The sequence below is a fragment of the Sycon ciliatum genome, chromosome 13, assembly GCF_964019385.1.
Source record: "Sycon ciliatum chromosome 13, ocSycCili1.1, whole genome shotgun sequence".
In the NCBI taxonomy this organism is placed as follows: Eukaryota; Metazoa; Porifera; class Calcarea; order Leucosolenida; family Sycettidae; genus Sycon; species Sycon ciliatum.
The window spans coordinates 22,109,152-22,125,326 of NC_088655.1; the positions used below are offsets into that span (position 1 = coordinate 22,109,152).

General features: G+C 47.5%; 1 protein-coding gene across 1 annotated transcript in view; it reads left to right on the top strand.

The window, feature by feature from the left end:
* Positions 1 to 3,818: 3,818 nt before the first annotated feature.
* The window catches only part of LOC135829052 (mucin-2-like), a 42,241-nt gene continuing 29,884 nt past the window's right edge, over positions 3,819 to 16,175 (top strand). Inside the window, exons 1-12 of the mRNA XM_065341458.1 lie at positions 3,819 to 4,240; positions 5,596 to 5,739; positions 5,899 to 6,045; positions 6,779 to 6,951; positions 7,695 to 7,785; positions 8,468 to 8,650; positions 10,138 to 10,412; positions 11,636 to 11,717; positions 11,958 to 12,071; positions 12,763 to 13,034; positions 13,714 to 13,795; positions 16,047 to 16,175. The exon at positions 16,047 to 16,175 is cut by the window's right edge and continues 999 nt beyond it. Coding sequence (XP_065197530.1) covers positions 4,105 to 4,240; positions 5,596 to 5,739; positions 5,899 to 6,045; positions 6,779 to 6,951; positions 7,695 to 7,785; positions 8,468 to 8,650; positions 10,138 to 10,412; positions 11,636 to 11,717; positions 11,958 to 12,071; positions 12,763 to 13,034; positions 13,714 to 13,795; positions 16,047 to 16,175 — 1,828 coding nt within the window. The 5' untranslated portion in view covers positions 3,819 to 4,104. The remainder of the gene's footprint in view (positions 4,241 to 5,595; positions 5,740 to 5,898; positions 6,046 to 6,778; positions 6,952 to 7,694; positions 7,786 to 8,467; positions 8,651 to 10,137; positions 10,413 to 11,635; positions 11,718 to 11,957; positions 12,072 to 12,762; positions 13,035 to 13,713; positions 13,796 to 16,046) is intronic.

Sequence of the window (16,175 nt, forward strand, 5' to 3'; positions counted from 1 at the left end):
CCAACTTGACACTGGCCAACACTCGGATGCACTGCTACGTCACACAGTCGAACGTGTCTTTCCCAACGTTTTGGTCACCCTGATCAGCTTCAAGTCAGGTTGACCGAAACGTTGAGAAAGTATCGTTCGACTGTGTGACGTAGCAGTGCATCCGATTGTTGGCCAGTGTTGCCACAATACATACGAGTTGATAATTGTAATGAAGCTGCGTGAAGCGTCGTTCCGAATTTACAAGTAAGCTTAGGTGCCTAATTTACAGTGCAGGTGCCAAGTTTTTGTACCGAAATAACATAATATTATACAGTTACACTGAGAATAACTGGTTACTACAGTGCTGCCAACTGAAATCCGACCCCCCGGGCGGCGCGGCGCCGCGCCGCCCGGGGGGTCGGATTTCAGTTCGCAGCACTGTAGTATACAGTAAGTGTACATTGACGTCACCAGCTACTGTCACCATGGTCACAGCAAAGCTGCGGAAGGCTGTGGAGGCGATGTATCCGCCGCGTATTACATTGTAATCATTGAAGTCACCGGCTTCAAGGCTGTCACCACACGTCACAGCAAAGCTGCGAAAGGCTGAATCCGTGGCGTATTACATTGTACATGGACGTCACCGGCTAGCTACTGTCACCACAGGTCACAGCAAAGCTGCGAAAGGCTGTGGAGCCTGGAGGCGATGTATCCGTGGCGTATTATGCTACAGAGAAACCTGTCTAAGACGACCGTTCAAGGGACCTTCAAGATGTGGTCTCTGTTGCCAGGTGGTCTCCTTATCCAGTATCACTGAATTGACTGGAAGTAGCATCCCTTGGTCCTGGTTGCGGTGGTCTTCTAGGACAGGTGGTCGCCTTATCCGAGTGGTCGCCTTGACAGGTTTTACTGTATAGTTGTCATTGTCAAGTCAGTGTTAGTCACGTGCTCACGCGACGATTCTGACGATTTGACATCGCTGTGTCTGACAGCTGGACCTGCTCTGAGCAAGTTCGCTACTTATATGGGGAGAGACATTGCATTTGACAGCGCCACACGTCGTCTGCTCTCTACTCTAGCCTATTATAGGTCCATAGCCTGTCGGAAAAAAATTAATGGTTTGTGGGAGAATCCCGACGATGTTGATGTTGACACAAACGTCTTGCTGTAGCTACTAGGCCTTGACAGATTATGCTAGCATAATGTTTCGCATAATTCCTACCAAAATTGAATATTAAGCGCATAATTCGAGGCAAATTGCATACGAATCGCATAAATTGTAATAATCCGCCTGTTCGCATCAAATTCCATACAGTTGTACATGTTCTACAAGTACAATTAATAGGGTCCAGCGGATTCTGCTGGCAGAAAAATTGGCAGAATTCGGTACTTTTTCTGGTAAGTTTCATGCATGTTTAATATGTGGATAAAGAAATACAGCAGAATTCGAGGAATTGCCCGCCATAAGGTTTGTATGGTTCTGCCAATTTTACTGCTTTTCGAGCAGAATCTGCCACCTTTTCGAGCAGAATCCGCCGGTCCCTAACAAGTACAAGTAGTTTGTTTACTGCCATGGCTGGCTACCGCCCCCCTCCCTCCATATTTGCCTATATTCTCTGGCCACGGGAAGGTGAAATGAATAAATAAGTAGATGCACCAGGAAGTCGTAGGTTTACGACTCCCTTGATAACATGTCCAGTCCATTACAATCAGTGACGGTCGTAGCTAGGCCGGACGGTGCGTTGACCCCGTTGAACTTTTGCTACAGTACAACGCCCTCTACAAAACAATTTCCCTGTTATTTTGCACAAAACCATCATATACATGTACATTAGCAGCATATGTGAGCATAATGCGGCATAATATGATAACTTTTAGCATAAAAATAGCATAATTCTGCAATTTTTTCAGCAATGCGAAAAGCATAATTTCACCTAAATATTAGCATAATCCGTCAAGGCCTAGTAGCTACACTACCCGTCCCTCTCCGCAAGAAATAAAAATAAAAACAAAATAGAGGCATGCTACAAATACAAGCCTACAAAAAATGTACAATCATGATTGTAGCCTTTTTGTAGGCAACCACCAAGCTGGAGCATTTGCCATTTGACAGAAGTAACTACTCACTGTGTTACTTTTGCTCACTGACATTGGCATGGCATGCTTGGCTGCACGTTGGGACTGGGAGACATAAAGTAATCGCCTACGTCATCGATTATTGGCTGCCTGTACTGTCACGTCTGCAGGCTGACAAGTGACAGACGAGTCTGTGTGTGTAGTGTGGCACCCAACTACAGTCATGTGAATGTACAACGACTATGTGTAGCGAGGTCAGGCGAAAATTAAATTTTGGAAAACCCTATCGAATTGGGTATCTACGGAAAGCTTAGAGCTTCAGGCGTTCAAATCTAAAATTTGGGCTGGGTTAGAGCAACTGGAAGAGAGTTATGGGTGTTGAAAGGAGCCCGACTACGTGATTTTTTTGTCGCGACGAATGTACGCGTGGGAGCTCGAAAAATGGCACCCGGCACTCGGGTCCCAAGTCGCGACGGAGAGTGCATGATGTAATCTCGCGTGTCACGTGCGTGTACTTCGCTATGCTAGCGGCTAGCGGCACCGCTGCGTGCCGCACTCGAGCCGAAAACTATTACTTTCTGAAGAGAAAATGTTTGTTCCTCTGCAGAGAAGGGAAATGTGCAATTGTCTTCAAGGATCGCCAGTGCATGTACTATTTGCTGTGAACCGGTGATGGTAAGATATTTGGGATCCAATGACGAGTTGGTGGCAACGGGAGCGGTGGCTGCTGTTGATGGATGATGTCGGAAGAAGCGCTTTCTCAAGACAAGTTTCTGCAGACGATCAGGAATGTGAAAACACAATTGTGCTCGAACGTATTGTTTGTTCTGGAGTAGTACAGTAGAGAGACTTTGTTAGAGACATGGTCTGTGTGAAAGTGAACGTTCCTCACTTTCTCTCTCACACAGGTTATGTTTGGCTGACAACTATTTGTAGTGTTGCCTTGATTGAGTAACACTGACTCAGCATTGGAAATTTGGAAATAGTTTCCATTTCTGAAATGATGCATACAATTGGACAAAACTTTGTAAGAAAGACATAGCTTTCCGAAACAGTACCTGGGACCGGGACTGAAGTAGCCATCTCCTTACCTTAATCACCAACAAGCTTCTGAATAGATACAAAATGCTGCACACCAGACGCAAGCGAAGTTTAATCGGGTTGATGGCGATTCGCTTGCTTCTGTTGCTTTTTAGATTGGTGCACATGCCTTCCCAAAGCAATCCTCCTTGCTGGACAGTGACACCAGTCGGGAGCCATAACGTCGGTGCGCCTCTTGTTACGCCAATGAAACTTGGTAGTCTGAAGGATTAGGGGGCGCTGAACACGATGCAGCAACAACCTAAGGCGTAACAAGAGGCGCAAGGACCGAAACCCGCCCTCGAATATTGGCAAAAAGCGAGAGACAGCGCGTCGACAGAGAAACGTCTGGACGCCGCGCGAACGGGTGGAGGCATTACTCCATATCCTTACCAAAGGACTAGAAACTTGAAATCGCCCAAAAAGAGCAAGGAGACTGCACAAGCGAAGTTCAAACGCAGGTCAGTTTTGATGCCTCCCGTAAAAATCGAAAAATCGAGTAAAAACCTATGTGCCATGACATCATCGATTTTCAATGGGCCGGGGATGGTCCAAGCGCGACAAGCGAAGTCCGTGAACTGGTCACGCGTCTGACCTCGCTACTATGTGGCTAGGATAGCCTACAAGGCGACATGACGTAGGTGGATGAGTACATAACGTCGTTCGGCCTACAAAAGATTGACTCTGTTCCGAACCTTCCAACAACCGCTGAGTCCGCACCGACAGCGAGAAGCAAAAAGATTCTCGCGGCGGTCCAGGGTCGAGAGTTTGGCTGTAGTTCGTGGTTCGCCAGCCATTGCTTGCTCATAGTCTTTCCGCTGGCCGGGTAACACTTGAACCATTTTGTGTTCTCCGTCGGGCCTTTTTCCCCGGTGACGAAGAAGCTTCCCGTCCGATTGGAAGGCCCGCAGGGGTCGTGAAATGTCGAGCGGAAAAAATGAATGACTTCTTCTGCGTTGAAGTAGCGCACCAACATGCATGCTTAGAATAGCGGGCAATTGCAGAAGGCAGTTGCGGCGCACCACGAGAATGGAGGGAGGATACGGCTGGTGGAAGAAGTGGCTTCTCGCCACGATGTTTGTTGCTGCAGCGTTCCTGAGATCGAACATAGTAGGTAAGCCCTTTGGGTAATCGTGCTGTTTAGGGTCCCAAATTATTTCGAACTTTCCCAGTGTTCTGTGTACTATACTGCTCGGTCTACTATCACATGTTTTCCAAGAGTATAGCAACTACTTTCCTTCTTTTTCGGTCTCGTGTGTTTCGAAGTTCTGTTTCGTTTGTGAAAACAGAACAACGCTTTGAACAACCGTCAACGGGACGCCGGTGATCATGCTGTTTAGGGTCCTAAACAATTTCGGACTTTCCCAGTTTTCTGTGTTCAGCTCTGTAAACTGTCTAATGCTTTCCACATGTACAGTCTTGCTCAATGAAATCCAGTCGCGTCACTCAAGTAAGTGCCGGGCGTTGCGCAGCCCTAGACCTGCAAACACTGGGCTGCGAAATAGTGCAAGGCGCAACCTTGAGTGACGCGACTGGATTTCATTGAGCAGCACCGTACCATCAACTTTTCTTCTTCTTTTTGCTTAGTGTGCTTCAAAGTTTTCGTTCCTTTGTCAAAGCGTTACCTCCTTTTACTTTGTGGTAATGCCTGTGTGTTGCCACCGTGAATGCTCCTTACATGCAATGCACCGTAAAATCCCGCCAGAGAGCCCCTACCTCCGCCACCCTTCGAGTAGGTCCAGGTGGGGAGGTGCGGATGGGTGAGTCCTACTTGCGGCATTCAGTACTACATGAAAAAGAAGTCACCCTACGAAAACTGTTAGTGCGTCTCGTACACCGACCTAAGGTCAAGAGCCAGGACATTTCGACGGGGTGGAGTACGCTTCTGCAGTACAGTACGGCATCACAGGGTCATACGAGGATACAATCAATCACTTCCCTGACAAGAAGTCAGTGATGAGCGGAACATGAAAATCGATTTTGAATAACATAAAAATCCTTTAAAATTCCATTAACTCGTTGTTGTCTGGCCATGTCTGCATCTATTATACCGGTACTCTTTATTGCACTCATAAAATTTCTTTCTCCACGCCGACTCTTTAAAAACCCAAAAAGAATTGTTTTTGTATCCTGTTTGATTATTTACCTTCATTTACTTTCATTGTGCCCTTTCATCGCACTTTCTGACCGTTTATCATCTTGTTACAGTCGTGGATAGTTGCTGCATAACTTGTTCTCATGCGTTTCTTCTCCTTTTTTACATTTTCTTTCATTGGTTACCTTTAGTTGCGTAAAATTCACTGATGATAGGGACAGAAAATTGATTCTGCATCATTATATTATTGTTATAGGATACACATACATGTCGAGCAAGCAACTTAGTTGGGTGATGTCCGCGGCCTCCATTTTATTCATAGCTCTATTATTAAAACAAACATCGCGTTGACTTTGTGTTCATGATTTGCACAGATGGCTACAATTCATGCCAGTACATCAACGTTGAGAATTTTGCTAGCGCAGCGACGGCGACTGGCTGGACTGGCTACGGCACGAACGCATCACTAGGATGGACCCGGGTTAACATGGCACCAGCGGGAGTTACCGCGCCAACAGGTGAGATGGCACACAGCGCATACTGTTAATGTACAAAATCTCGGCAGCTATTTAATTATAATTATGGGTAGATAACGAAAGGACACAAAGTTACGAGTTTTGACTGACCGTCTCTTTAAGTAAATGTAATGCTCAATGCTTTGAATTGTGCTGGTTTAGGTACAACACTCTACGCTTACATCAACACCGCCCAACTCCTTACTCCCGTAGCAGAGCAGTTGAAGTCGCCCACCCTCACCAAACCAGACGTCTTCTTCGGAAGGTGCTACGTCAGCTTCTACTACAGTATGAACGGCAAGGCAAATCGTGAGTCAATGCAGTACGTAGAGCAAGTTGCGCATTCAATACGCACACCATTTGCACAGGTTACTGTGCGAATCGTGAGTAGATGTCGTTTATCCAGCCGTGGATATAGACCTGTATGACAGCCCTAAACGTTAACCAGTTTTGTTTGCTCCCCCCCCCCCCCCCCCATACAAACACGCACCTCCCCCCTTTTAGTAGCAAATGCGGAGCAATAGCACTGGTGCATTCTCTCGGCTATTCGAGGTGAATGCCATGCACTACACCACATGCTTTCTGCCTGCCAAGCTTCAACATTTTCAGTCTGACATCAATGATCCACATACCGTATTTCCACGGTTATAAGTTGCACCCCCCATTTTTAGGTTTGAGCCGAATTGTTTCAATATAATCACATCAGCAGAAAGTCACTCTCAATTGTAAGTCGCATCCCCGTCTTTGCTCTTGAATTTTAGTGTAAAAAAAGCGACTTGCATTCGGGGAAATACAGTACTGGGCACTTAGCAAAGGAGTGCTGGTGAAGCAGTAGTACACTTGTGGTGGGGACTGTGATCCGCTGGCTTAGGGCAAAAGAAATGAGATGCGTGTGCGTGTTTGCATGTGTCTGTGTGTGTGTGTGCGTGTGTGTGGTCGAGTGCACATGTCAGTGTGTACTTGTGTGTGTGTGTGTGCGTGCGTGCGTGCGTGCGTGCGTGTGTGCACGTGTGTACTTCCTGGTTCTCTCCACCTGGCACAGGCACTCTCGAACTCTATGAACAGACGCTATCGGGCAGCACGAGGAACGTTCTCTGGAGTCGGACGGGTTCACAGTGTTTGAATGGCACGTGGGCGTATGCCGATGTCCACATACCGACAAACAGCGGCTCAGCCCCGATTGGAGGAGAGGATAGTGGTCTCACGAGCTTTTCGGTACGTAACAACATATGCACCACATCATTGGCTCACCGTACTTGAGGGACGAAAATCGGATAAGGAGTAACTCAGAAATGTGGCAAAATGACGACTTGTCGGTGTCATAATTAGCATGCAGCATTAGAAGAGAACCCACCCGATGTCATACCATAGCGTGATCGGAGAGGATTCTTGCATTGGTGACCCAAAGTTGTTATTTTTCCCGACTACCGATCTCATCACAACTAGATAGCGTTAGATACATCTTTGTTCAAAAAGAGGACTGCCATGTGTTGCTTGTCGCTCCCTCTCTTTTCCACCTTCTCTCTCTCTCTCTCTCTCTCTCTCTCTCTCTCTCTCTCTCTCTCTTTCTAACACACTCTCTCTCACACACACACATACACACACACACACACACACTCTCTCTCTCTCTCTCTCTCCCCACCTGCGCATAAAATATGCACCTTCTTTCAGGTATCAGTAAAAATTATTAAAACCCTGTTGTAGAGGTCTCAGTCGTCATGTGTTGGACTTATCTGTCTCTATAAATGCAACTTACTCTCCCCCCCCCCTATTATTCACTCTCTGCGTCATCGTCTTGACAGTCCTAAGAAAATACCAATTTCCATCGTGTTTTCGTGATTACGGAATTGTAGGTCAGCGAAAGTTCATCAGTGTAGAAACGATATTGTGTTTGGTGTTGCGTGTATGTGGGTGTTACTTATATACACTGGTATGTGTGTGTTGTCTTTTGTCTGTAGCTTGGCTTTCAAGTGTTATTTGAATCGGTGATGGATTCAGTATTAGTCGGTGATATCGCTCTGGGAGGTATAGTTGTCAGGTGCTGTCCCGGTGAGTGAAGTGCTGAAATTATCCAGTGTGTGTGTGTGTGTGTGTGTGTGTGTGTGTGTGTGTGTGTTTGTATGTGTATGTGTCACACACGTGTGTCCGTCTGTCCGGTCTGCCTGAAACTCTGTCCGCCTCTCCTGTTCTCGCTCGGTGTTTGACCACCTATCTGTACGTCAATGCACTGGTCTCTATGCTAGTGACACGTGTTTGGTGGCACGGTGAATGACTTCCATCTTTCCACTGTAGGTGTGAAGTCGAGCGAGAAAGAAGTCATCGCCATATTGTTTTTGTTTGATTGATTTTAGTTTGCCGCCTTAAAGCAGTACAATGTACAACTTGAAAGAGGGTCGAACAGAAAACAAAATATCTCACAGCTGTGTCTGAGATGCAGACTTTTCCAGCTTTCCTTTACACACGTACCTCGTTTATACGGGCGGTCCGGGACCGGGCGGTCCGGGACCGGGCACTGCCGGTAACTTTGAAATGTCCGTAACTCCGAATCACATACATGTTGATGGAGAAAGGCCATGGATATGGCGTATGACGTCACCTTTTCCACGGAAAGTGACGAAAGAGTAGGAATATTTCCACTGAAACTCGCCAAAAAGGTACCGAAGTGCCCGTACATTTGGGGTCTGGATTACCGAGGCATGAGTGCATTGCTATTTCCCTTTTTGTCGTGTAGGTTGCGCCGCAGGTGACTTGATCTCCACGGCAACGTTCGAGAGCGGCAGCGACGGCTTCCGGTCCGACCCGTCGGGAGAGTCCAAGTTCACACGTTACACCGGTGCAGCGCTGAGCACGGGAACGGGGCCTGCATTCGACCACACTGTCGGACTGCCAGGCTGCAGCGGCTCAGCGAACAATGGTGAGAACTGGTCTTTTCAAAAGGAGAGGACCAAAGGTTTAAACACTGTGCATCTTTTGTCCAACACTAACAATTATTTTAAGCATGCTTCCCATTTGGAAGGCTGTTGGTTTGCGCATTCAAGACGTGATGCAGCTAAGCATCAGGTGGTTGAATGTCAGTATCACATCAGTCAGTGTTGTGCTAATCGTTGCACCTTCTGACTCGCCAGCATCACGCTTATAATTGTCAGAGTTGGACAAAAAAACGGATAACCTGTAAGCATTTTGTCCTCTCCTTTTCAATATTAATCCTTTGCTCTCCATCCGAGTCTGAGCTCTCTTTCTTCTTTTCCTTTCCTAACGTCGAACACAACCCTACCTTTGAGTTATGAAAGAAAAAGTCACCCGATCTTCATGTTGCCTGATGATTGCGTGAGCATGAAACTTAAAGTAGCAGCAAACAAGCCTTGATTGTCCTTGTTGTTCTGTTGTGTACTACGCTCTGCCTTTGTGGTGTTGAGCACTGTCAGCACTCTGGGTACGTCCTTCGGTGAAAGAAAAAGGAATAATACAAAGGGAGCTTCCTCCCCCAGGGGCATAGTAGCCGGTGCGGCCTGTCCGGCTTTGGCCGGACCACATTTTTTAACACAATGCTCAAAGTGCCCGCAATGCAGGATTTTGCACCTTACTTTCAAATTTTTCCCGGTGAGACCCCCGACCCCCAACGCCCCCCCCCCCCCGACCCCTCCAGCCGGACCACCTCCAACGGCTATGCTACGCGCTTGTGACCAAAAATCCTCAAAGGAGTTGCAGGGGTGTCCCTGGTCCCCCGTTTAGAGGGGTGCACGGCCGCATACGTGTAGGATGGCTGGTGTGCATTTCATTCATGGTCATGTGCGTGTTCAAAAACTAGGTCGAAATTTTTAGGGGGGGGGGGGTGGTGCACGTGACATGGGGCAGGCCCTCTTACTGCCTTTAGTGTGTACAGGCTCTGTAGGTCACGTGCACACCGTGAATGTGGACTGGCATTGGTCGCCACTGCACGGCCAGTGCCCCGTGGCCGCTTGATTCCCAGCGGGTTTCAATGTCCCCGACAGTAGCAGTAGTACATAAACACACGCACGCGTGCACACACACCTCAGACCTCAGACATGCCGGAAGCGATGATAGCGAACAGCTATGTCACACATAGCAACTTGTGCTGGGATCACACCATTCAACGGCTTGCAAGGCTGATGAATTGACCGCCACCAATTGTTGGCCTAGTATCCACCACGCAGCTGATTGAAGTGGCTTTTTCTGGCCAGTGTATCCCTATTTTTCCATTTCACACACACACACACACACACACACACACACACACACACACACACACACACACACACACACACACACACACACAGATAATATATAATTATATTATGCACACCCCCCCCCCCCCCCACACACACACACAAACACTGAACAGTATCAGTACATTGTGTTCGCTGTTATGTTCTTTCCCAGCGGGCTCATATTTCCACGTGGAAGCGTCACTACCCAGGTCTCCAGGCCGTGCCTCACTTCTCTCACCCATCTACACCGTTCCTCGGCTGACCAACGATACCGTGTGCTTTGTGTCGTTCTTCGTGAGCCTCTATGGCAAAGATATCGGCCGCACTGCCATGCAGATTCTCACGGCGAACGGCGCCGACAACACTTGGTGTTCACATGGTCAGCACACGACTGCAACAAACTGGGCGGGCGGACTGGCCTGGTTCAGACCCGGGCCTACGTTCCAGGTGCGATTTTGCGTGTTTTCCAGTCGTGCGCGTGTGTACACGTTGGCAATCTGTGTGTGTGTGAGGGGGGGGGGGGGGGGTTGTTGGCTCCCGGGACGAATACCCTGATGCCGTCAATCCTTTCCCTGAACTTTGTACTCAACCAATAACTGTGATGTGGTGAGGCCATATGTGGGATCATTTCCAAGTCCACCCAAAGTGTGGGACATGAGAGGGTATCGGTTGTTGGGCGGTTCAATGGCCAATTGTGTCATCTTTCCGAGATTCGTCTTGAGTCTCTCCACCTCTCTCGAGGAGACGCACGTGGCCAATTTTGGCAGTGAGCAAGTACAAGTTCATGTGTGTGTGTGTGTGTGTGTGTGTGTGTGAGCGTGGTTCAGCACAGTGCGTCAGTTGCTGCCGATGGTTCCGTAGTAAGGGTGGGCTTGCAGTTCATCGCTGCCAGCCTGCACTCCCTGAACATGCAGATACGGCATTGACGGCGTCTCTCGCTAGTTGCTGCTTCCAGCATTGTCAACGCTGCAATCGCTGCTTCAAGTCCCGGGCTGGTTTTAACCGCCATAACTGTAACCGTGGAAAACGTCTTGCTGCAGCCGATAGGGAATCACTGCCGCTGATCTGCATGCATTGCCCGAAACGTTTCCGACGACAGCAAGATTTGACGAGGCACCAGAAGTCCTGCCAATGACGGTGCACTCCAAACTCTGGCCCCCTCCGGGGGTGACATTGCCCAATGGGCAGTCATGCTATAGTAGTAGTAGTAGTAGTGTGTGTGTGTGTGTGTGTGTGTGTGTGTGTGTGTGTGTGTGTGTGTGTGTGTGTGTGTGTGTGTGTGTGTGTTGCTATGGCTCCTGCCGTAGCATTGCTATCATCGCCTCCGGCGATGGGCGTCAAAGGTCAAGGTGTGTGTGTGTGTGTGTGTTTGTGTGTGTGTGTATGTGCATGCGTGTATGTTTGTGGTTGTTAGTGCAAATTTAAGCGGACAAGTGTGAGTGCACGTTCACTTTGCGGGCGGGAGACTTATAGGGCAGTATGCATGCATACAATCCTACTGAATCAGTTTTTTGTATTTTTCACCCTAATAAGGATGCCCTGTTGAGCCTGGTAAACGGTGGCTTGGGTATATAACTGAGCATTGTTAGAAGATCAAATGCTACAAACGTGTGAGCATTGTTGAAATCATCAATGCAGGAAGTTCTCTCATTGTGTGTTCTTTTCCGTAGTTGAATTTCACTGTGGAGCTGGGAACAAGCATCCTCAGTGATGTCGCAATTGATGACGTGCGCATGTCCTGCTGCCAAGACGGTAAGGAAGAGTAGCCAACTGCAATGAATAGAGAGTTCTGTGTTGGTCCAATACTGTTCTCATTAATGCACTGATTTGGGCTGGAAAATTCCAAATATTTCAGCTCAGCCACCCCTCCCTCCCCAAGAGTAAATTGTACTTCAGAGGCGTGCCACACCAAATTGACTGCTTTTCGACGGCCCTGGATGATTCACTGTTCTGCGTGTCATTTTCTGTGTCGTCTTTGCATGGTTCGCATAGCCTGCCACCACTACAAGCTCCTTGACTTTGAGTGTGGCTTGGATGGTTTCCTGGGACCGGCAAACTCATCGTGGACCCGCGTTCCCATTTTCTTCCCCACTGCTGGAAACTTGCGTAAGTTTACTCTGTTCCCAGCTTGCTGTTCATCTCATATACCGTATTTTCCGGAGTATAAGCCGCATTTTAGACACTCAAATTTCACCTCAAAAAAGGGGTGCAGTTTATACACCGATGATCAAATTAACGTTGATAAATAGGATAGATGTCTGCCTTTCGTTGCGAAAAAAAATGGGCGCTCGGCTTATACTCCGGAAAATACGATACCCACTTTCTTTCTTTCATTTTTCTTATCTCTACTTTTCGACACCATTCTTCAATTTTTTTATTCCCAGTGGGTCCATTGTTATTAGGATTAGGCCTGTTTTGATTCTAACTATAAATAAAGTCCTGTAAAGTATAATAAAGTGACAGTTCTAACGAGTTAACGAGGAGAAATCTGTCGTTAAAATGAAAAAAAGGTTTTACAGAAATCGATCCGTATACTGTTGCCATCTCTCTCCCTCTCTCTCTCTCTCTCTGTCTCTCTCTTTCTTTCTCTCTGTCTCTCTCTGTCTCTCTCACTCTCTCTCTTACTCTCTCTCTCTCTCTCTTTTACTCTCTCTCTCTCTCTCTCTCTCTCTCTCTCTCTCTCTCTCTCTCTCTCTCTCTCTCTCTCTCGTTATCTCGTTATCTCTCGTTTTCTCCTAGTGTCTACCTCTCTGAATCTCTTTTCCCTGCCATCCTTTGTGCCTGTTGTGTCATGCAGCCAATAACTATGTTATACAATCCACCCATAGCCAGACGTCCAGTGTCACTCTGTCCCTGCCATCCCCGGCCGCACTCGGTTACAACTGCACAACAGATTTCTTCATCTACATCGACAAAGACGCCGTGGGTGCCGTTGAAGTCCAGCTGACTTTTTCCAATCCGTCCTCCCGGAAGCAGGTGGTTTGGACGCTCCCGGCGGGGAAACCAGCGTACTTTGACGTCGAAAGGTTCTCGTTTCTTCTCCCCGCCGACTTTTCCAAGGAGTTTACTGTGAGTTACATGCTAGGCTGTAGATAAGAGAATTGATGCTCATGTCTACGATGATGGCATACAATATTGAGTTAACAGCAACAAAGAACCTGTGCAACAAAGCCTTACCTATTACCGTAAAATTAAAAAAGAGAGGACCATAAGTTTACGTACGAGTTATCAGTTTTGTCCAACACTGACTTATGGTCCTGTCTTTTTTAATTTCAATCTTTCGCTCTCCATCCGAGTTTAATCTATTGCTGTATTTTCACAAATTGTCGGTGTACTTTTACTCGCGGTCTTTTCGATAAATTAAAATCTGTTCTACCTAATTTTTCAATAACTGGACAAGCTCGGACACACGTCATACAAAAGGGAACTTGCTTTGCTGTCCCTAAAATGTCTGTTCGCCCTAACCTGGTCTTCTGCCCTCACACCATTTTGAGCTCCACGATTTATGAAATCGGAGAGAATTTTGTCGGAGGCACGTGGTGAACGGAACCTTCCAGACAATTCCTTTCATTCTTGTGTCTTTGGAAATTTGGAAAACACATAACTATTTAGAGTTTGAAAAAAAACAATGAAAGGGAAAACGCGAACACTTCAACTTCGGTGATAAAATGATTAAAGTGCTAGAATGGTATTGAACCAGATGGTAACTCTGTTGTGTCGGCATCTTACTTGTTATTTGTGTTTCCAGCTAACCTGGATTAGCAGAAAGACCCTTGCGTGGAGCATCATCCAGATGGATCAGATTCGAGTGGTCTGCTGCCCAATAGGCGGTAAGCTGGCTCACCGACTCTTGCAGTTGGACTTGTATCTACAGTGCTGTCGGTCGCCGAAGAACTGTGGGTGGGTGTGTGGGGTGGGGGGGGGGGGGGGGGGGTCAGCTTCCTAGCCTGGACCGTTCTTATTTTCATGTATGACACTCCAAGCACAGTTGATTCACAGTGCATACATTGGTACCGTATTATCTCTAGTATAAGCACGGTCCTATATTTTTTAAATGTACCTCCGTCCCATGCTATTATTAATGGAGACGTTCCTTTATTGGAGACTGTTCCATTATTATTTCAACCTCATTTCAGAGGCATGTTGCCATGCCAAATTCATGCCAGACACACACATTTCAGGGGGTTTTCGCCGGTGCAGATCATGAATTTACACAGTGTGCTTATAATGGAGACTGAGCACTTTGTTTTTTGAATACCGCCCCAAGGTGTTCTATTATTGGAGACTGTGCTTATATTAGAGATAATGCGGTATGCTGTGTTCGGTGACATTCCAGCCTGGTCGTTCTTCGGGTGTCCGTTCTTCGGTGCTCCGTTCTTCGGCGTCCGACAGTACCGTAGAAGTTGATGTCTTTGTTCTTGCCTTTTGGCATCAGTATCCTGGGACTGTTGAGGCATCGAACCCGACACAGGAATCCCCAAAAAAACGTTTAAATGTGTCATGTGTTACAGGAATTGCCTAGGTGTGTGACTGCAGTGGTGTCTGTATCGTTCTCGACAAGGATGGTGCCGCCAGCAGTGCTATACATATGCCTGCACAACATTTACTTGGTCCGCTCAGTTACAATTGGCGCTTATCTTCACACTTGTCTCAGGCAGGAAAGACGAATATTTGAAGCATGCCACGATCACAAAGCACTATGTACATGATTATTTACATGTCAGTAAGCAAATCAGTCGAAAATTCATGCAAGTTACACACCCTCCTCGCCACTATCGTCGCTGAAGGAAGAGCTCAAAACGTTCGATCCGGACAGCTGCTGCACGTTTCATAGCTTGTTCCACTTCTCCTCGTATTGAATCACGCTCAAAGGCAGTACGTGACTGTCACCTTGCCGATAAGAAGCTGAGTGAGACTGCCCGCATGTTGGATGTAAGTGTTATCCCCGTTCGTCGCAATAATGGGACTTTGAGACAAAAAGGCACGCAGTGTCCTTTTTTCAAATCGCCTCTTGTGCATCTCGTACTAATAATAGTTACTTGCTGATCAGTACCCACACGAGCCGCTGGTGCTTGTACATGCAGCGCCGTGATAGCTTCCGGTTGATGTAGCACCAGTACCTGTCCGTACTGCATAAGTCCTAACGCCGTGCACCAGGCCTTTCGCCTAGTTTCCTGAAAGTCCTTTGCACGAGTGCTTCCCTCAGGACTTGGTGTTTATTTTGATTAGCTCCTTTGCCCTGTCCTCTGTGAGCTTCAAAGTGTGTCCGCCGGATTGGTCTCACTTTCTGGAGATGTCGACAGGAGCTGCAGTTTCTTCGTCAGCGATTTGCTGGTGATAGCCCTTCACTAGGCGCTGTACTGTGCAAACACTGAAATTCAAGCTCGCGAAGTGCTTTTCAGCTTTTCTTTACCTCCCTGGGGTAAACAATCCTTCCCCTTCAGACAGCTGGAATTAGACAGAAACTGTATTCTCCATCGCTCTGAAATGCGAACATCCTGAACTATTTTACGACTCGAGCGGAGGTTGCAGTGTTTTCTTGTGCTGACGGAAGTGTTCGTCGGCGGCAGCTCCGTCAAAAAGACTCAAACGAACCGATAGCAACTGCTGTGATGGTTTGTGCTGCCATGTCGCCCGATGCAATGGTCAATGGTTATGTTTGGATGGTGAATCGGTGGTTTCACGCCGTGTGACACAGGCAGAACACCGAAAAACCAAGTGAGAACATAAGCGCCAATTTTAACTTGGCGGACCAAGTAGTGGAATGGACAATGTAATCGACTCGGATGGATAGCCAAGGATGACAGTAAAGCATATTTGAAGTAGCTTGTAGTTCCTCAGCCCTTTCCCTTTTCCTATAGACACCGTACTTCCCTGAATATCAGTCGCACCTTTTTACACTCAACTTCAGGGCTAACAAAGGGGGGGGGGGGGTGCGACTTACAATCGAGCATGATATACTACTGAAGTGAATATACCGAAACGATACGACATAGACCTGAAAATGGAGGTGCGACTTGCAATCGAGTGTGATTTATGACCAGGGATACGGTACGATGTGCTGGGTATTTTCTCCTGCAGGTAACACGGCTACCTCATCTACAGCTGGGTCTGCAAGTACGTCCCAGGTGATACCGGGGACCACGGACACAACGACGGGAACACCAACAACCACCCCCACAACCACACCAACAACCACACCGACAACCA